Raw genomic sequence first — 22,301 nt, forward strand, 5'->3', positions numbered from 1 at the left:
CTTTGAGAATTTCCAAAAAAAAAAATCGGCCGGCAAAGGATACAATTTTTCCATGGCTCTACCGACCCTAAGGTTGGCCTCCGGGGAATCCCATTCCCGAGTGATCAACTGCAAGATCTTGTGATGAGTGAGAAAAGACTTGGCTAGAGGCCGCAGTCCTGCTAGGAGGGGGTCCCCCTTCTTGAGAGCCGGGTCAGGCCCCACCGGTTCCGGAGGGGGATCAATATCCATTTCCTGGAGGATGTAGGGAATGAGGTCATCTAACTCCGCCACTTGGAAGATGCAGAGGACCCTAGGGTCGTCACCCTCCACCTGGGCCACCAAGGTGGGGTCGTCCACGTCAGGGTCCTGGGATTGTCCTTCCCCCGACGAAGTCTATATTATCGATGGTGTCCCGGTAGGGCCACGAGATGTCCCCGCTCCCCCGCCTACTAAAGGGGGGCGAGCCTGAGGGAGGGTCCCATCCAGGAGGGGGGCAGGACATGGTATCTTGGGGGGAGAGGGTCCCCAGGTCCCGAAGGTCGTGTCTCTGCTCTGAAGAAAAGCCCTGTGCATTAGGACTATGAACTCAGGGGAAAAGGCCTGGCATCCTGAGGGGTCACCCCCCGGGGGATCCCCCCTCTGCCTATCAGGATTAGACTCAGAGTAAGGGTCCAAAACGGGCCTAGAAGTGGGGAAAGGATTATCCGTGTCCTCCTCAGAAAGTGCGGCATCAGAATCTTGCAACAAAATGGCCGCCGTTCCCGCGTTGAGAGGGAACGGGGCCTGGCGCTTCCTTCCCACGCGGTCTGCAGCTCGAATGTCCTTGATAGTAGCTGGCGTACATTCCACCTCGGGGAAACAGCCTGAGCACAGACCCTCTTCAGAAAATAATCCGGCCCTGTCGGAGCCCTCACAAGGCGCCGCGGACTGCATCGCCGCAGGGAGAGAGAGAGGGGGGGAAGCTCTACAGGTGGCTCGCGCCTAAAATGAGCGCCAACCCGGCAACGGACGCTTGCTGCGGTCCCCCACCGACCTGAAGAAGAACTGACGGGGAATTACCCTCTCGACAGCAGGCGGCCCCGGGGAATGGTGCTTCGCGGGGCCGCAGGTCGGGACGTCGGTCACTCCCCAAAAGGGAGGGGGGAAAACCTGGGTCAGGAGGGAGAGGCCGGCGCTACCGACTTTCACCTCAGAGAGCCAAACGGAGTCCAAAAAATTGCAGTCTTCTGCTGAAAAAAGATGAAACAAAAATACACTTACCCCAACTGAGCCCTCAGTGAGGAAAATGAGAAAAGAAAGAAAGAAAACAGGCAACAGCCTGTCAGCAAGTCACCAGGCTAGAGAGCGATGAGCCAGCACCAGCGGAGAGCTCTCCCCCTGCTGTAAGAGGAGCCTTAGCAAAGTGACCTAAACTGTAAAATTTAAAACTTTTTTTTTTTTTTTAAACTTGATCCCCCTGAGGAGGTAGCCCTAAGCTAACAAGCTGGGGACCACAAGTCTCCTGCTCACATCTGCTGGAGTCAGAATGTTACTGAGAGCTGTTACAGGGGAGGCGTGGTTATATGGGTCCTCCCCTGGGAATTTTGTGTTCTGACTCCATCTGCTGGACATGGAACATAACCCACCGTCTGGAATGATCCTGGTATGTACAGGGAACTATATTTAGCCAACAAAGTTCCTCAGTAAATGACAGAGGTAACCTGAGACTGTGCATCAAGATCAATAAAAAAAGATTCCAATAGACTGACAGCTCGATCCAGTATCGTCCGCTCGAGGATTGCCCGTCTGTAACGTGCTCGTAGCGCACAATTCGGGCACGCAAGGCAGTTCGGCGATACAGTCTCCAGTTTCACGCGTCCGTATCGCTTCTGAAAACAGACGCATAACCCTTTCCGCACCCGGCATGTAAATGAACGAAAAAGCTGTATAATGAAGGAATTATCTATTCCCCTGCGATACTGTAACGGGCGCTGATATTATCTCCTCCCTAACCCGCTGTTCTGCCGCGGCCTTAACCTGCTACTTTACCGCCTCCCCCTAGTAGGAGTTAGTGTAGTGTAGTGTAGGGTAAAAACATTGCTTACCCGCCCTGGTCCCGTCCGGTCTCCTGCAGCCCCGTCCGGACCGGACGGGGCTGCAGGAGACCGGACGGGACCAGGGCAAAAAAAAACAAACGAAAAAGTAGCAAGGCTCGGGCCTGCTAAAAAAAGTTTAAAAAGTGTAAAAAACAAAAATACCTGTGTGTTATATAAAAAAATAAAACAATTTTAAATACCTGTCGGAGGGCCGTGGGTCCAGGCGGCCGGTGGGCGGCGGGCAGCCATCAGCGGCATCCGGTAGTCCCTTCTCCCTTCCTCCCTCCCTCCCTGGATGAGCGCCAAAATCGCACGGGCGGGTCGGCAGCTGGGGGGGGGGGGGGGGGGGCGGCAGCAGGATCCGGGAGCGGCGGGTAGGCAGCAGCGGGTCCGGGGGGGCAGCGGCAGGATCCGGGAGCGGCGGGTAGGCAGCAGCGGGGTCCGGGGGTGGCAGCGAGATCCGGGGAGCCAGCAGCGGCAGCATGATCGATCGCGCAGGCAGGTAGGTGGCAAAGTAAAGATGGCCGCCTGCACGGGAAAATCGTGCAATTGGCCGCTGAAGACGTGACGTCACGACGTTTGGCGTCACGGGGTGTGACGTCACGTCTTCAGCGGCCAATTGCACGATTTTCCCGTGCAGGCGGCCATCTTTACTTTGCCACCTACCTGCCTGCGCGATCGATCATGCTGCCGCTGCTGGCTCCCCGGATCTCGCTGCCACCCCCGGACCCCGCTGCTGCCTACCCTACCCAATTGCACGACTGTATCGCTGGAGACTGTATCGCTGAACGCTGAACAGGCGCGCATTCATTCATTCACTGCCGGTGGGGGCTGCCGGAGAGGCAACCCCCACCGGCAGTGAATGAATGAATGCGCGCCTGTGCGGACCCGGCCTAGATTTAACACGCGACCACCCGCCGCCCGCCGGCCGTCTCGAACTAACGCGTGTCCCCCCGCCGCCGCTGCCGCCGCGCCCACCCGCCCGCGGCCTAGATTTAACACGCGACCACCGGCCCCCCGGATCCCGCCGGCCGCCTGGACCCACGCGGCCCTCCGACAGGTATTTACAAATTTTGATTTTTACACTTCCTGGTACCTGTCATTTCAAATGTCATTTGAAATGACAGGTACCAGCGCACCCAGGTTACTGTATAGGCGCTGTATTAAGCGCCTATACAGTAAAATGGGTTACGCGGCCATAACCCTTCCCTACCGCTTTAAAGCCGCGGCATGCATTTGCATGCGATTAGAGGAGAGTATCGGGGAGTTAGTTAAGAGAACTGTGCGTGCGGGGAGGAAGGGTGCGCCTGACACTACCGCACTGTTTTTACCGCGGCCTTACTGGATCGAGCCGTGAGTGAGCAAAGAGAATGGGAAACCTCAACCAAACATTCCAAGCTACTGCGTAACTGGAAGTATAACGCCTGTGATCCCATTTCTAATGCATTTTCTTCTTTCACACCATTAAAGGATTTAAGCCCTGAATCCTCCCATAACTGAGCTATAAATACCAGACCTTTTCTCTCCCATCCCTGAAATCCTTTGAGAAAGGAAGCTCAGAAACACCAGGAAATTGAAAAATAGGAGAGAGAGGAGACGGTTTTTCATCTGCTAGGCGAAACAATTAAAATACTTTAATAAAACTAATGAGAACATATTTTTTTTTTACACAATGCATAATTAAGCTGTGGAATTCGTTACCAGCAGATGTGGTGAAAACTGTTAGTGTAGCTACATTTAAAAAAGGTTTGGGCAAGTTCCTGGAGGAAGTCTCAAACCATTATTAAGATGAAATGCAGAAATGCACTGCTTATCCCTCAGATAAGCAGCATGGAATCTATCTACCCCTTGAGATCCTGCCAGCTATTGTGACCTGGATTGGCCATTGTTGGAAAAGGGGGATTGGCCACTGTTGGAAACAGAATTCTGGACTTGACAGACCCTCGGAATGAACCAGTATGGTAATATTTATGTACTTAAATGCTGAAGGGCACTGCGCCAGACTCCAACAGTATAAGCCATAATAGGGCTTTGCCAGCAAACAGTCTGAACCATAGAGGAAAATGGTGAGATGAAAAGTAAAGAATGAAAACCCATTATCTCCCACAAATTCCTGTTCACAGGATACCCAGATGAAGTCCGTTCCTGCCTTGAACCAGGATTTGAAACACAAGAATCTAGAGGTTCAGCAATAACGAAGATTTGGAAGACCCATACCCCCCTGAGATATGACTGCCACAGAGTTCTGAGTTTAATTCTAGCTTGTTTATCTTCCCAAACAAATTAAGCCACAAGTCCTGCAGCTCTTCAAACTCCATCACATGAAAACTGCAGGGCAGATACAGATCATAAGAAAATAAGAAATTGCCATACTAAGTCAGACCAAAGATCCATCAAGCCCAGCATCCTGTTCCCAACAGTGGACAATCCAGGCTATAAGTACCTGGCAAGTACCCAAACACTAAGTAGATCCCATGCTATTGATGACAATAATAGCAGTGGCTATTCCCTAAGACAACTTGCTTAATACCAGCTAATGGAATTACCTCAAAGAACTTAACCAAACCTAATTTAAAACCCAGCTACACTAACAGTACTAACCACATCCTCTGGCAACAAATTCCAGAGCTTGATGGTGGGTTGAGTGAAAAAGAATTTTCTCCCATTAGTTTTAAATGTGCTATTTGCTAACTTCATGGAGTGCCCCCTAGTCCTCCTATTATCCAAAAGAGTAAATAACCGATTCACATCTACCCGTTCTAGCCCTCTAATGATTTTAAACACCTCAATTATATCCCCCCTCAGCTGTCTCTTCTCCAAGCTGAACAGCCCTAATCTCTTTAGCCTTTCCTCATAGGGGAGCTGCTCCATCTCCTTTATCATTTTGGTCGCCCTTCTCTGTACCTTCTCCAGTGCAACTACCTTTTTTGAGATGCAGCAACCAGAATTGCACACAGTACTCAAGATACAGTCTCACCATGAAGAACTACAAAGGCATTATGACATTTTCCATTTTATTCACCATTCCCTTCCTAAAATTCCTAATAATTCCTAACATTCTGTTTGCTTTTTTGACTGCCGCAGCACAGTGAGCCGACTATGACGCCTAGTTCTTTTTCCTGAGTGGTAGTTCCTAATATGGAACCTAACCTCATATAACTACACCATAGGTTACTTCTCCCTAAATGCATCATCTTCCACTAGTCCTCATTAAATTTCACCTGCCATTGGATGCCCAATCTTCCAGTCTCGCAAGGTCCTCCTGCAATTTATCACAACCTGCTTGTGATTTAACTATGAATAATTTTGTATCATCTGAAAATTAGATTACCTCACACGTCGTATTCCTTTCTAGATCATTTATAAATATATTGAAAAACACCGGTCCAAGTACAGATCCCTGACGCACACCACTTTTCCACTGAGAAAATAGACCATTTAATCCTACTCTGTTTCCTCTCTTTTAACCAGTTTGTAATCCACAAAAGGACATCGCCTCCTTTCCCATAACTTTTTAGTTGTCTTAGAAGCCTCTCATGAGGGACTTTGTCAAACGCCTTCTGAAAATCTAAATAACCTACATCTGCTGCCTTTTAAGCGCGGCAGCATTGAAAATGAAGTCTTGAAAGCGCGGCGGCGCTCTGCACAAGTGAGTGAAGGCACTACCTCGGAAGCGCGGAGGCGCTCCGCACAAGTAAGGCAATTCTGCTCCTTACTCCGTTAAATTCCGCTCCTTACTCCGTTAAAAATATTTTATTATAAATGGACAAAAAACGATAAAAAAAGTAAATTCAATAAAGTAAATTCAATAAAGTAGAAAATTGAAGAAATTTAAAATAAATTTAATAGACTATTCCGGACCGATGATTAAATATGACCCGTTATGGTTGAAAGCGTGGCTTACTGCCTAAACCAACCAAGGGTGGTATGATGGTCCACATTGTGAGATAAATTCCTAAGCACATAAAAATTTTCAAATTTGTTTGCAACGTGTTTTGTGAGGTAATTGAAATCCCCCAGTATTACTGCACTGCCAAATTGGTTAGCTTCTCTGATTTCTCTTAGCATTTCATCATCTGTCTAATCATTTTGGCCAGGTGGATGGTAGTATATTCCTGTGACTATACTCTTACCAAACCCACATGGGATTTCTTCCCATATAGATTCTACTGAGCATTTAGTCTCTTGTATAATCTTTATCCTGTTGGACTCTATACCCTCTCATACATAAAGTGCCACACCCCCATCAAGTTGATCCTCCCTATCATTGCAATATACTTTGTACCATTATATATCACTTTCCCACTGGTTATCCTCCTTTCACCAAGTCTCTGAGATGCACATTATGTCTATCTCATAATTCATTGCTATACTCTCTAACACTCCCATTTTACTTCTTAGACTTCTGGCATTGGCATACAGATATTTCAAAGTGCAATTTTTGATTTTGTATTAACAACCTGCTTTTCAGTTGATAGGGATAATTTAGAATTCTTTAGCTCAGGTGATTCTTTACCTATAGGCACAGTCTACTTTTGCTTTTATTGGAACCTCTCTGCTGGGATGCAAAACTCTCCCATTTCATTAGTATCCTTCAAAGATACATTCTTCTGAACCATGTACTGCCGAGTGACTGTTGGATTTCCTCCTTGTTCTAGTTTAAAAATCCAGGGAGAATGCACTGTAACAGGTGTTCTCCCAGGACAGCAGGACAGCAGGATGTTAGTCCTAACATATGGGTGACATCATCAAGATGGAGCCCTATCACGGAACACTTTTGTTAAAGTTACCGAAGCCATTGATAACAAGTCCACTTACAGCATGCTTACAAACAATTGTCTGACATTTGTGCGTCTAATTGTGTGTCCTGTATAAAGCAAGTCTGGATAGGTCGCCCAAAAAACAGGATGCTTATATAAGCACATAATCTCTCATGAACAAAGAGCTTAGACACTAGGATCCAATGAACATAAACTATGGATGCCCAAACTTTGGAGGCCCAATCCACGCAGTCTAGACAGATGCCCATCCTGGATGCACAGGTGCGAACCGACTTCAGTCACTGTTTCGTGACAGACTTGAGCAGGAGGCGGCATGTGAATGCTGCCACAGCCTATGAAGCAGCGTCTTAGAAAACCTGAGAATGGGGCCTAGGCAAAAGGCTGCTCAGCCAGCGAAAACTGCCTCGACTCTCAGAGGTGCAAATCAACATCAGTTCGACAAGCCGAGGCTCAGAAATCAGACCAGAAGCAGAGGAGAGGAATCCCTAAAATTATCCCTCTCTCTTTTATGTATTTATTATTGTTTTTTTACATCCCTTTACCTGAGCTCAGCCTATCCCGGCTGAGTACAGAGTCGGACAATAACTGCGGGGTAGAGGGCTAATCCTTTCACTGTCACGCTGGGCTTCCTGTGCCTGCTAGCCTCTCAGCTGATTCTCTCTTGGCATGCCAGAAAATCGGCTACTGGACTGAGGCACTCAACTGAGGGAGGGATCATGAGACAACACCTCAGGAGAAGCGGGGCATGATTCATCTCCTTTTCTCCTCCTCTTTTTTTTTTTTTAAACAAGCAATCCTCAGTAGGGAGATCAACATCCACCATCTGCTGGAGATGGAGAATACTGGCGGGCTGATGTCCGTGCAGGGGTATATATACCATGACATTAACTTTGCTCCATCTCCATCTGCTGGTAGAGGTGCATAACCCACTGGTCATGGATTAATCTATCTGGATGCTGAGAAACAAAAGGTTTATAAGATTGACATCAGAGAAATGTTTTTCCATTTTAAAATCTTAAATCACTCCTCTGTTTTTAATTTTCTCTCAGGGTGTTGGGATAGCAAACTAATGGCTAGATTACTGAAAAAAATCAAACTTTACATTTCACCAACTCTTATTGTATGTACCTGGTAGACTAGGTGTAGGCAATTCTAGTCCGGGAGTGCCACAAACAGGTCTGGTTTACAGGATATCCACAATGAATGTATCTGAGATATATTTGAATAAAGAAGAGGCAGTGCATGCAAATATATCTCATGCATAATCATTGTGGATACTCTGAAAACTAGACCCATATGTGGCACTTCAGGGACGGAGCTGCTTACCCCTGTAGAAGTCAAATGAGTTAATTTGTAAACCGATTAATAAAAATAGCACGTTATATTTTTTCTATACACCAAGAACACAGAAGGCATACAAACAGTGAAAGACAGCTCAACTACATCACAATACCAACAGAACTAAACAAGCATCAAGACTGTAAAGCGAACAGAGAAGAATTTAACCTACCTATCAGACAAATCTAGAGAATGCCTGCTTTCTAATGAGTACTGGAGGCTTGTCAGTTGACTAGACACAGATGCAGATTCTAGATCAGTACGGCCATTCGCAGTAGAATCTATACTATCATATCGCCTTAGAAAGAAATGGAAGCAAGAGTAGGAAAACAAAGAGGATAGCATGTTAGTGAGATTTTTTCAAAGTATATTTGTACATTAACAAAAAAGATTGTCAAAAAAGAGTCACAAATTTATATTACAGCATGCTACTCGGAAACTAACAGAATTAGCTAGAAAATGACTTCAGGAATTTGGGGTATTTTTCTCAGTTTACTTACTATGTTTGTCATTCACTTACAGTTTCTTAGCAATAATATGCATAACTCATATCCATTATTGTTGCATTATCTAATAAAATAATTTAAGGACATCTTCCAAAAAATCAAATTTGACTTATTTAAGGATTTTCTATACCAACCTTCATTGTAGGACATCAGATTGGTTTACACATAACATGGGATCAGCAACAGTGCTTTACAATGCAACCAATATAACAATTTTACAGGGTAACTATTTAACAAGAGTAACTATGATGACTTTTTTTTTTTTTTTTTTTTTTTTTAACAGTAACATGTAACTTGTAACATGATTTTGAAAGAAAACAGGATAATCAGTCACACATGTATGTGACATTATCCAGTGACACCAGTGGTGATTTTCTGTCGGGTTTCAGACTTGGAAACCTTTTGAACTGGTTTCCTATTCCCCATTGCTGCTGGAGTAGAAGGTAGAAGCCACTGTTGGCCCTAACTTTTTTTTTTTTTTTTTTTTAATAAAATTACCACTGAATGGCACTAAAGAGAAGCATCTCCCAGAGTCTTCCAGAAAAGCTTAGAATAATTTTCCAAGCATGCACCAAATTTCCTGCATAGAAACCACCTTGCAGAGCAGTATCATTAATCTTATATTTTAGTTACAGGGTAGAGAGAAGTACAGCAGGGAAAGAGGCAGGATTATGTATAACCGACTATCCTATTGTTCTTGGACAAAGCAGAGTTGCTTACCTGTAACAGGTGTTCTCCCAGGACAGCAGGATGTTAGTCCTCACAGATGGGTGACATCATCAGATGGAGCCCTGTCATGGAACACTTTTGTCAAAGTTTCTAGAACTGACTGGCACACTGAGCATGCCACTAACCCTATGGCCACACAGGGTCCCCCTTCAGTCTCGTTTGTAGCAAAAAGTATGAGTGAAAAATAAAATAATAAAACATAGGCGAACCCTACTCTGCGGTGTGGCAGGCGAGTTTCGTGAGGACTAACAACCTGCTGTCCTGGGAGAATACCTGTTACAGGTAAGCAACTCTGCTTTCTCCCACGACAAGCAGGATGGTAATCCTCACAGATGGATGAATAGCAAGCTACAGGCTACCTGAGAACAGAATGGACCAACCAGCACCCAAAATGTGCAACAGGCATAACAACAGGGGTGATGTCGGTAACGAAGGGCAGACTGAAATTCACAGTGGGCCGTAGGTAGGAAGAGTTGGGTTCCTAAACTGGAAACAAATTACGCAGGACGTACTGGCCAAAAATGCTGTCCTGTCTGCCAGCTTTGTCCAGACAGTAATGAGCTGCAAAGGTGTGGAGAGAGCTCCAAGTTACAGCTCTGCAGATTTTGGCAAATGGTACTGAATGGAAGTGTGCTACTGACATTGCCATGTCCCTGACTGAATGCGCTTTCACACGTCCCTCTAGTGGAAGGCCTGCTTGCTGGTAGCAGAACGAAATACAGTCTACCAACCAGGTGGACAGGGTCTGCTTGCCCACCGCAACTCTGAGTCTATATTTGTCAAAGGAGACAAACAGCTGGGTGGACTTCCTATGGGCTGCAGTGCGTTCCAAATAGAAGGCTAGCGCACGTTTGCAGTCCAAGGAATGCAGCACTCGCTCACCTGGATGTGAGTGGTGTTTTGGAAAGAATGTAGGTAATTAATGGATTGATTTAAGTGAAATTCAGACACTACCTTTGGTAAAAATGTAGGATGAGTGCGAAAGCAAAATTGCTTACCTTGTAATAGGTGTTATCCCAGGACAGCAGGATGTAGTCCTCACATTTGGGTGACGTCACTGACTGAGCCCTATTTCGGGAAAACTTTCTGTCAAAGTTTCTAGAAACCTTTGACTGGCACTGTGAGGCCACTGAGCATGCCCAGCATGCTATCATATTCTCTGCCACAGGGGTCTCACTCTAGTCTCGTATGTAGCAATAAGCTTTAGCAAAAAATAAAATAATAAAAGGTATGAGACCCAACTCCGCGGGATGGCGGGTGGGTGCTGTCCTGGGATAACACCTATTACAAGGTAAGTAATTTTGCTTTATCCCAGGACAAGCAGGATGCTAGCCCTAACATATGGGTGATTAGCAAGCTAGAGGCTGAGTCATTTCGTAGTGAAGCAACAGAGTATTGTTGTTGAAAATGAGTCAGCCGAAGATCACAGCAGGATGGATGTAGAAGGAGTTTGGATTAAACTGGAAACAAGTTCTTTAAGACAGATTGCCCATAGGCTGAATCTTGTCATCCTTCTTTGTCCAAACAGTAATGAGCTGCAAAGGTGTGAAGAGAACTCCATGTTGCTGCTTTACATATGTCAAGGATTGGAACTGAACGATAGTGTGCTACTGAGGTTGACATTGCTCTTACTGAATGTGCCTTTACTCGTCCTTGGAGAGGAAGGCCTGCTTTTTCATAGCAAAACTGTATGCAATCTGCTAACCAGTTAGATAGAGTATGTTTACCCACTGCTTTACCCGTTTTTTTTGGGTCATAAGATACAAAGAGCTGAGTGGATTTCCTATGGACTGCAGTTCGGTCTAAGTAAAATGCTAGCGCACGCTTACAGTCCAAGGTATGTAAGGCCTGTTCCCCTTGGTGAGATTGAGGCCTTGTAAAGTATGTGGGTAAAACTATGGATTGGTTCAAGTGGAATTCCGTAACTACCTTGGGGAGGAATTTTGGATGTGTACGGAGAACCACTCTGTCATGTAGGAACTTTGTATAGGGTGAGTATGTGACAAGTGCTTGTAACTCACTAACTCTTCTAGCCGATGTAATGGTTATGAGGAAGATAGTCTTCCATGTGAGAAATTTAACATCACATGAATTCATGGGTTCGAAAGGAGAACGCACGAGTCTTGTTAAAACCAGATTCAGGTCCCATTCTGTGACTGGTGGCCGAATTGGTGGTTTAAGTTGAGTTAAACCTCTCATAAACCTGCTGACAAGAGGTTGTGTGGAGATTGGCGCATCTCCCATCTTGTTATGGTAAGCTGAGATTGCACTTAAGTGTACTCTTACAGATGAAGTCTGGAGACCAGATTCTGAAAGATGGTATAAGTAGTCTAGAAGAGAAGTAGTGGGGCAAGTGAAGGGATCAATATTCTTTTGTCTGCACCACAAAGTAAATCTCTTCCATTTGGAAGAATAATTCTTTCGTGTGGAAGGTTTACATGAAGCTATCAGCACTTGAGATACATTGGTTGAAAGATTGAGTGGTTGTAAAATCAAGCTTTCAACATCCATGCTGTCAGGGATAGGGATTGAAGGTTGGGATGGCGCAACCGACCCTGATCCTGAGTAATGAGAGTGGGAGCTATACCCAGGCGAATGGGATCCCTGACTGAGAGGTCTAGAAGTGAGGGGAACCATACTTGTCGAGGCCAATATGGGGCTATGAGTATCATGGATCCCCTTGTCCTGTTGTAGCTTCACAAGAGTTTTGGTTATGAGCAGTATTGGAGGATACGCGTACAGAAGGCCTGAGTTCCAAGGGCGAGCAAAGGCGTCCTTGGCTGGCTGGTTCTTCCGTTTGTGTAGAGAACAGAATTTGTCCACTTTGTGATTCAGATGTGACGCAAAGAGGTCTATTGTTGGTTGTCCCCAACGTTGAAATATCCTGGTCACTACTGAGGGATCCAGGGACCATTCGTGTGGTTGGAACTGACGACTAAGTCGATCTGCCACTACATTGTGAATACCTGCCAGATAAGTGGCCTGGAGAATCACTGAGTGGTTCAGGGCCCAGCCCCAAATCTGTGCAGCTTCTTGACAAAAGAGATATGAGCCCGTACCTCCTTGCTTGTTGATGTACCACATGGCAACTGTATTGTCCGTTTGGATAAGAACAGTTTTGTGTGAAAGGCAGTCTGAACGCATGCAGCGCATAACGTATAGCTTGAAGCTCCAGGAAATTGATTTGAAATGTCGCTTCGAGTTTTGTCCAAGTACCTTGAGTTTGGAGAGTGTCTATGTGAGCTCCCCAACCCAAGGTGGATGCATCTGTGGTTAGAGTTCTTTGTGGGACTGGTTGCTGGAAGGGTAGGCCCTTGCGCAAGTTGTCCTTTTTTGCCCACCACAGTAGAGAGGAACGTAGCTGGTGGGTTACTTGAATTGGAAAATGCAGCGGTTGAATGGCTTGGGTCCATTGTGATCTAAAAGTCCATTGGGTTACTCTCATGGCGAGACGTGCCATAGAAGTGACGTGAACTGTGGAGGCCATGTGGCCTAGTAAAGTTAGAAACTGATGAGCTGTTCCTTGTTTTTTGAGCGGAGCGAGTTTGCCAAAAGGGAAAGTGTCTCTGCCCGATCCTCGGGTAGAAAGGCCTTTGAGAGGAAAGTGTTTAATTTTGCTCCTATGAATTGAAGCAGGTGAGATGGAGTGAGATGAGACTTTTGATAACTGATGATAAACCCCATCAAATGGAGTAGAGTTATTTATTTATTTTTATGTACTGACATTTGATCTGAGATGATATATCGGTTTACATTCAGGTACTGTAGGTATTTCCCTATTCCCAGAGGGCTTACGATCTAAGTTTGTACCTGAGGCAATGGAGGGTAAAATGACTTGCCCAAGGTCACAAGGAGCGACAGCGGGATTCGAACCCTGGTCTCCTGGTTCGTAGCCCACTGCTCTAACCACTAGGCTATTCCTCCTCCCCAAATTGTTTGATTGAGAGAAGCGAGAGCTCCTTGTAGAGATTGACTTCTGATGAGCCAGTCGTCTAGATATGGAAAGATATGGACACTTTCCTTGTGCAAGTGTGCTGCTATTACTGCCAGACATTTGGTGAATACTCTGGGAGCAGAGGCAAGGCCGAATGGCAATACTCTATTGGAAATGTCGTTGACCCACCATGAAGCTCAGGTACATGCGATGAGGGAATATTGGAATGTGAGCGTAAGCATCTTGAAGATCCAGAGAACAAAGCCAATCTCCTTTTTGAAGAAGTGGAAGCATGGTGCATAGAGAAACCATCCTGAACTTTTCTTTCTTTAGAAATTTGTTGAGATTTCTGAGATCTAGGATGGGACGAAGGCCTCCGGTTTTCTTTGGAATGAGGAAATAACGAGACTAGAATCCTCTGCCTCTCTGAGACCGGGGCACCGGCTCTACAGCCCTGGCTTTCAGAAGGGTGGTTAATTCTACTTGTAATTGAAGCAAGTGATTTTCGCTGAGATGAAAATGACTCTGAGGAAAATCTGTGGGAATTGAGAGGAAATCGAGTTGGTAAGCTAGAGATATTATTGACAGAACCCATTGGTCTGATGTTATTGGTATCCAATTGTTGTAAAATTTGGATATCTGGCCTCTGGCTGAGGATTGGAGAAGTAGCTGAGTTCTCTGGAATTGGTTTCAAAAACCAACAGTAGGCCCTGTCTGTGGAGCAGGTTGAGGCCTAGCTGCCCTCGGCTGTCTTGGTCGTGGTCTTTGTTGAGTTCTAGAAGGTCTGGCACGAGATGTAGGAGGATAGTATCTCTGTTGCCTGTAAAAAGGCCTTCTCGTGTCTTTTTGTTGAGGCCTACGCCCAGAGTGCGTAGGGGGATCTTGTGGAAGGGAAGAAAGCTGCCTCAGTGTTTCAGTGAGCTCCTTTAGTTAAGTCACTGCATCTTGGACCTTGGATCCAAAAAGGTTGTCTCCCAGGCAAGGGAGATCTACTAGCTTATCCTGAACCTCAGGTCTAAGGTCTGAGGCCTTAAGCCATGCCCATCTCCTGGCGCTGATTCCTGATGCAGCCACCCTAGAAGCTGTTTCAAATCCATCATAGGCCGCACGGACTTCATGTTTTCCGGCCTCCAGACCCTTGTGGATGATGGGCTGGGCTGCCTCTTGATACCGAGTTGGGAGAGATGGAACAAAATCTTGGATTTGCTTCCACAAGTTTCTCTGATACTGGGTCATGTAAAGCTGATCGGAAGAGATTCTAGAGTTCAACATGGCCCCTTGATACACTTTACGACCCAGGGAATCCAAAAATCGGTGGTCTTTACCTGGGGGGATTCGATGAATGTGTTCTTATTCTTTTTTATCTTTTTTGTGCTGATTCCACCACCACTGAGTGGTGAGGGAGCTGCAACTTCTGATACCCAGGAGCAGATTGTACTAGATATGTACTGTCCATTCTCTTGTTTACTGCTGGAACGGAGCAGGGATGTTCCCAGAGACAATGTTGTAATTCTAAGAGAACATCATGCACTGGTATGGCTACTACCTGTTTTGGAGGGTCGACAAACTGAAGTACCTCCAAGGTTTGTTGTCTGGTGTCCTGCTCTGTTCCTAATTTGAAAGGAATGGAGTCCACCATTTCCTGGACAAAAGTCGTGAAAGTAAAATCTTCTGGAGGAGATTTCTTTCGGGGATCTGGTGGTGATGGCTCAGACATAAAATCCTCAGATGACATGTCTGAGTTTATGTCACTCCAAGTATCATATTCTTGGATTTGTTGTGGAGGTGCTGAAGTCCTAGGTGGAGGAGGAATGCCCGAGGGTCCTGGTAATGGATCTTCAGGAGATGAGTCATCAGGATTTTCTTCCCTTGGATTAGAGGGAAGAGAATCCAGTAAATCTTGAAACCTTTTCATGATTATTTGATGTAGTGCTGACTCTGGGTGTCCTGGAGCCCAGGAAGGAGTGGCACCATTGGGGAAGGCTTCGGCATCGAAGAAGCGATTAGTGTCTTCGATGATCTCCTTGAAGTCACCGTAGTTTTGTCTTTTCTTTCTTGTATCAGTGCAAGTGTGAAAATTGGCATCGGTGCCAGAACCGATAGAGCCATCGACATCGTGTCCGGTAAGACCAAAGGCACCGACTTTGGTATCGATAGTTGCATCAAGGTCGTCAGTGGAATCGACGTTGCCACTGGCATCGGGGTTTCTCCCGGCATCGGTGATGTCACCAGTATCAATAGTTACATCGTCATCGGTAATGTTACCAGCATTGGTGATGTCACTGGTGTATGTGACATCACCCGCATCGGCGGTATCGCTGGCATCGGCATGGTCGCCGGAATTTGTTCCTTTAGGGCTTGCATTACTGCTTGCTTGATTAGCATGGACAAGTCCTGTGATACGGCTGGAATGGTCGGCGGCGGTGGAGTAGATGGTAACTCTTGCGATGGTTGTATGGATTCCATCGAAGTAGGCCCTGACGGTGGCGGTGTTTCTTTGTGTTTTTGCCTCTTTGCGATCGGTTCTCCCGGGGAGGGAGTTAACGGCGATGTCGGGGCATGTCGGTGTCGATGCTTATGTTTAGGCCTTTGTTCGATTATCGACCTTACCGATGGTGTTGGCGATGTCCGATCTCCTGATCCCTGCAGATGATGTTTCTTCAGCAGGACCTTTTTTGTAACTCCAGCCGGGGATGATTTCGTCGACGTCTAAGGAGAAGGAAGGAGTTGGAGGTGAAAAAGGTGCTCCATTTTTTCCTACATAAGCTTCCTTCCTTTAGGAGTCATCTCTGCACACTGTTGGTAGGACGAAATACCATGTTTTTCGCCTAAACAGACAACACACTCAAGGTGTGGGTCTGTGATAGACATGGTCCGATTGCAAATCAGCCATTTTTTAAACCCTGAAGCCATGTTTCTATCGACAGCTGTCGAAAATGGGGAAATTTTATGAGAAAATTTTTTTTACTTACTGTAAAAATGATATCAATTTCTCACTGTCCAGTGAAAAAAGGGAGAGGGAGATCCCTTATGGGAGAAAATTTTTGAAAATGATGACTTTTTCAGTCAGAAAAGTGAGTAAAACTCACAGGGCTCCTATCTCCGCGATGCTTGCAGCAGAGCGGAAAAACGAAGACTAGAGTGAGACCCCTGTGGCAGAGAATATCATAGCATGCTGGGCATGCTCAGTGGCCTCACAATGCCAGTCACAAGTTTCTAGAGACTTTTACAGAAAGTATTCCCGCAATAGGGCTCCATCAGTGACGTCACCCATATGTGAGGACTAGAATCCTGCTTGTCCTGGGATAAGCACCACATGATAATGGAGAAATTTTGTGTAAGATGAGTATGTTACCAGTGCTTGTAGTTCACTGACTCTGTGAGCTGACATTATAGCTAGGAGAGAGTACTTTCCAAGTGAGATAACGCAGCTCGCAGGAGTGTAGAGGCTCAAACGGAGGTTTCATGAGCTGTGCTAATACCACATTGAGGTCCCAAGCAGGGGCCGGAGGACGAAATGGGGGCTTTAGATGTAGTAAGCCTCTCATTAAGCACGCAACAAGGGGCTGTGTCGATATCGAGGCATCCCCTATGCCCTTGGGGTAAGTGGCTATGGCACTGACATGGACTCTGATGGAGGACGTTTGTAGACCAGACTCCGATAGGTACCAGAGGTAGTCTAGGAACTTTGTTGTGGGGCAGATAAAGGGATCTATCTCCTTTGACGTGCACCATAAGGAAAATCTTTTCCATTTGGAATGATAAGATTTCCTAGTAGAAGGCTTCCATGAAGCTACGAGGACTAGAGATACAGTGTCCAAGAGGTTTAGGGATTGTAGGATCAACCTTTTAACATCCATGCTGTCAGGGACAGGGCCTGGAGATTCGGATGACGCAGTTGTCCGTTGTTCTGCGTTATCAGAGACAGATCTGCTCCCAGGTGAATTTGCTGATGGACTGAGAGGGCGCAAAGGATGGGAAACCACACCTGACGCGGCCAGTAAGGGCCTATGAGAATAATTAAGCCCTTGTGTCTTGTTGTAACTTCACAAGTGTCTTGCTGATGAGTGGAAGTGGAGGGTAAGCATACAGGAGACCCTTTGACCACAAGATGGCAAAAGCATCCCTTGTGGGTGTCCTGTAACTTCGATGCAGTGAGCAAAAGTTTTCCACTTTGCGATTGTGAATTGACGCTAGGAGATCTGTGTGTGGATAGCCCCACCGCTGGAATATTTTCTCTGCTACCGTGGGATTTGGGGACCATTCGTGAGGATGAAATGACCAACTCAACTTGTCCGAAATCACACTGTCCACACCTGCCAGACAGGTTGCTCTCAGGAACATGAAGTGAGAGAGAGCTCAGGCCCATATCTGTGCTACTTCCTGACAAAGCAGATGCGAGCTCGTTCCACCCTGTTTGTTGATGTACCACATCGCTACCTGGTTGTCTGTTTGGACTAGGATTGACTTGTTAGGCAATCCCGGAAGGCCATTAGGGCATACCTTATTGCCCTGAGCTCCAGAAAATGTATCTGCTGTTGTGATTCTGCTGCAGACCAGGTTCCCTGAGTTTGCAGGTTGTTGACATGGGCTCCCCAACCTAGGTTGGAAGCATCTGTTGTCAGTGTTATTTGAGGTTCTGGAGACTGAAAAGGTAGCCCCCTGACAAGATTGGACTCCTGAATCCACCAAGCTAGCGAGAGATGAAGCTGCCTGGTGACGTGGACAATACTGGACATTGGATGGTGGGCCTGAGACCCCTGGGACTTCAGGGTCCATTGTGTTACTCTCATGGCTAGACGAGCCATTGGAGTAACTTGAACCGAGGATACCATGTGACCCAACAAGGTTAGAAAATGACGAGCCGTTGTGGATCGACGAGTCTGTACTAGTCTCACAAGGGTTGCAAGAGTGTGTGCCCGATCCCTTGGGAGAAAAACTTTTGCCTGTATGGTGTTTAAATCCGCTCCAATGAAGGAGAGGATCTGTGATGGAGTCAGATTGGATTTCAGATAGTTTATGAGAAATCCCAATGACAGTAGTAGCTGTAGGGTTAGAAGAAAGGAGTTTAGAACGGCCTTTTCGGACGGAGCCCTTCACAACCAATCGTCTAAGTAGGGGTAGACGTGGATGCTTTGTCGTCTTAAATATGCTGCTACTACTGCCAAGCATTTAGTAAAGACTCGAGGTGCTGATACTAGGCTGAAATGTAGTACCCGGTACTGGAAATAACTGTGTCTGACTAGGAAACATAGGTATTTTCGGTGAGACGGGGTAATCGCTATATGTGTATAAGCATCTTGAAGGTCTAGAGAGCAAAGCCAATCTCCCTTTTGGAGAAAAGGGAGTAGGGAGCCTAAGGTTAACATTCTGAACTTTTCCTTTCGCAGATGTTTGTTTAAGGCATGAAGATCCAAGATTGGTCGAATGCCTCCTGATTTTTTTGGTATTAGGAAATATCAAGAATAGAACCCTTTTCCCCACTGTAAAGTGAGCACTGGTTCTATGGCATTGGATTGAAGGAGGGTTGTCAGTTCCTCCTCTAGGAGTGGTGAGTGGTCGGTTAACCTCCACCCCAGACAAGACGGGGAGTCTGATGGTATTGAAAGGAAGTTGAGATGGTAACCTTGAGCCACTACAGAGAGGACACATTCCTACTCCCATAGCAACCTAAAACTTAACTAGGAACTGATCAAAATTGAGATGAAGGCAACAGTCTAGCAACAAGAGGGGGGCTTCCCAGTCTTTTGCATCGAGTGTCACATGTATGATTATTTACCCACCGGTGAGAAGTTGTACATGTGCATGCGATGTAAAGAGCTCCTGGCTCTCAGAGAACGAGTCCGATCTCTGGAGGCTAGAGTGGCAGACCTGGAGGAGCTGAGGCAGACAGAGAGGTATATAGATGAGACCTTCAGGGACATAGTAGCCAAGTCCCAACTTCAGACTGGCAGCCCTTGTGCTGCCTTGGAGGAAGAAGGTCTCATGATTGGAGAACATCAACCTGGTGTAGCAGGAAATGATCCTGTAGCAAGGACCTGCTCTCCAGGTGATGCACTGCCCTTTTGTACCGAGGATATCTCCCCAACACCTACTGCCCAGGAGGGAAGAGTTAGGTCGGCCGTCATAGTTGGTGATTCGATTATTAGGAATGTAGATAGCTGGGTGGCTGGTGGGCGTGAGGATCACCTGGTAATATGCCTACCTGGTGCGAAGGTGGCGGACCTCACGCGTCACCTAGATAGGATTTTAGACAGTGCTGGGGAGGAGCCGGCTGTCATGGTACATGTGGGCACCAACGACATAGGAAAATGTGGGAGGGAGGTTCTGGAAGCCAAATTTAGGCTCTTAGGTAGAAAACTTAAATCCAGAACCTCCAGGGTAGCATTCTCTGAAATGCTCCCTGTTCCACGTGCAGGTCACCAGAGGCAGGCAGAGCTCAGGAGTCTCAATGCATAGATGAGAGGGATTCAGTTTTGTTAGGAATTGGGGAACCTTTTTGGGAAGGGGGAGTCTCTTCCGAAGGGATGGGCTCCACCTTAACCAGGGTGGAACCAGACTGCTAGCGCTAACCTTTAAAAAGGAGATAGAGCAGCTTTTCAACTAGAACAAAGGGGAAAGCTGACAGTCACTCAGCATTGCATGGTTCGGAGAGAGGGGTATCTTCAAAGGATACTAATGATGCATTAGAAATAGGGCATCCCAACAGTGAGGTTCCAATAATTAGAAAAGTAGTCCAAGTGCCTGTAACTAAAAACTCACCTGAGCTAAAAAATTCTAACTTATCCCTATCAATTAAAAAGCAGAATGAAAATACAAACAAAAAACAAACTTTGAAATGTTTGTATGCTAATGCCAGAAGTCTAAGAAGTAAGATGGGAGAATTAGAATGTATAGCAGTGAATGATGACATAGACTTAATTGGCATCTCAGTCGGAAGGAGGACAACCAATGGGACAGTGCTATACCAGGGTACAAATTATATTGCAATGACAGAGAGGAGCACCCGGGAGGCAGTGTGGTACTTTATGTCCGGGATGGCATAGAGTCCAACAGGATAAACATCCTGCACGAGACTAAATGCACAATTGAATCTTTATGGGTAGAAATCCCTTGTGTATCGGGGAAGACTATAGTGATAGAAGTATACTACCGTCCACCTGGTCAAGACAGCATTTCACTGTCAGTCTCTCTAAGATAAATTAGAGTAGCTAACCAAATTGGTAGTGCGGTAATAATGGGAGACTTCAATTACCCCAATATTGACTGGGTAAATGTATCATCGGGACACGCTAGAGAGATTAAGTTCCTGGATGGAATAAATGATAGCTTTATGGAGCAATTGTTTCAGGAACAGACGAGAGAGAGAGAGCAACTTTAGATCTAATTCTCAGTGGAGAACAGGATTTGGTGAGAGAGGTAACTGTGGTGGGGCCGCTTGGCAATAGTGATCATAATATGATCAAATTTGATTTAATGACTGGAAGGGGGACAGTAAGCAAATCCATGGCTCTCGTGCTAAACTTTCAAAAGGGAAACTTTGATAAAATGAGAAATTAGTTAGAAAAAACTGAAAGGAGCAGCTACAAAAGTAAAAAGTGTGCAAGAGGTGTGGTCATTGTTAAAAAATACCATCCTAGAAGCACAATCCAGATGTATTCCACACATTAAGAAAGGTGGAAAGGAGGCAACACGATTATGGGCATGGTTAAAAGGGGAGGTGAAAGAAGCTATTTTAGCGAAAAGATCTTTATTCAAAAATTGGAAGAAGGATCCAACAGAAGAAAATGGGATAATTATTTATTTATTTAAATTCTTTTAATATACCGATGCTCAAGAACCAGGTGTTATCGTACCGGTTTACAATAAACTAGGGGGAACCAGTTAAACAATGAAAGCAAAAAGTTACATTATAACAGGGAAAGTGGAACTGGGCTTTACATAATTATATAATGTATAAATTATATTATTATATAATGCATAAATGTTGGCAAGTTAAATGTAAGACATTTATAAGACAGGCTAAGAGAGAATTTGAAAAGAAGTTGGCCGTAGAGGCAAAAACTCACAGTAAAAACTTTTTAAAATATATCCGAAGCAGAAAGCCTGTGAGGGAGTCAGTTGGACCTTTAGATGATCGAGGGGTTAAAGGGGCACTTAGAGAAGATAAGGCCATCGCAGAAAGATTAAATGATTTCTTTTCTTCGGTGTTTACTGAAGAAGATGTTGGGGAGGTACCCGTACTGGAGAAGGTTTTCATGGGTAATGATTCAGATGGACTGAACCAAATCCCGGTGAACCTAGAAAATTTGGTAGACCTGATTGACAAACTTAAGAGTAGTAAATCACCTGGACCGGATAGTATACACCCCAGAGTTCTGAAGGAACTAAAAAATGAAATTTCAGACCTATTAGTAAAAATTTGTAACCTGTCATTAAAATATTCCATTGTACATAAGAACATAAGAACATAAGAAATTGCCATGCTGGGTCAGACCAAGGGTCCATCAAGCCCAGCATCCTGTTTCCAACAGAGGCCAAACCAGGCCACAAGAACCTGGCAATTACCCAAACACCTAGAAGATCCCATGCTACTGATGCAATTAATAGCAGTGACTATTCCCTAAGTAAACTTGATTAATAGCAGTTAATGGACTTCTCTTCCAAGAACTTATCCAAACCTTTTTTGAACCCAGCTACACTAACTGCACTAACCACATCCTCTGGCAACAAATTCCAGAGATTTATTGTGCGTTGAGTGAAAAAGAATTTTCTCCGATTAGTCTTAAATGTGCTACTTGCTAACTTCATGGAATGCCCCCTAGTCCTTCTATTATTCGAAAGTGTAAATAACCGAGTCACATCTACTCGTTCAAGACCTCTCATGATCTTAAAGACCTCTATGATATCCCCCCTCAGCCGTCTCTTCTCCAAGCTGAACAGCCCTAACCTCTTC

General features: G+C 45.6%; 1 protein-coding gene across 4 annotated transcripts in view; it reads right to left on the reverse strand.

Moving 5' to 3' along the window:
• UNC13B (unc-13 homolog B) overlaps window positions 1-22,301 on the reverse strand; it is a 1,232,326-nt gene that overhangs the window by 810,945 nt on the left and 399,080 nt on the right. For 3 of the 4 annotated variants that reach the window (XM_029581856.1, XM_029581857.1, XM_029581871.1), the window contains one exon: window positions 8,349-8,474. The exons of the other annotated variant lie outside the window; for it this stretch is intronic. In XM_029581856.1, coding sequence (XP_029437716.1) covers window positions 8,349-8,474 — 126 coding nt within the window. The remainder of the gene's footprint in view (window positions 1-8,348; window positions 8,475-22,301) is intronic. 4 annotated transcript variants of the gene reach the window in all.

The sequence above is a fragment of the Rhinatrema bivittatum genome, chromosome 1, assembly GCF_901001135.1.
Source record: "Rhinatrema bivittatum chromosome 1, aRhiBiv1.1, whole genome shotgun sequence".
NCBI classification, from domain to species: domain Eukaryota; kingdom Metazoa; phylum Chordata; class Amphibia; order Gymnophiona; family Rhinatrematidae; genus Rhinatrema; species Rhinatrema bivittatum.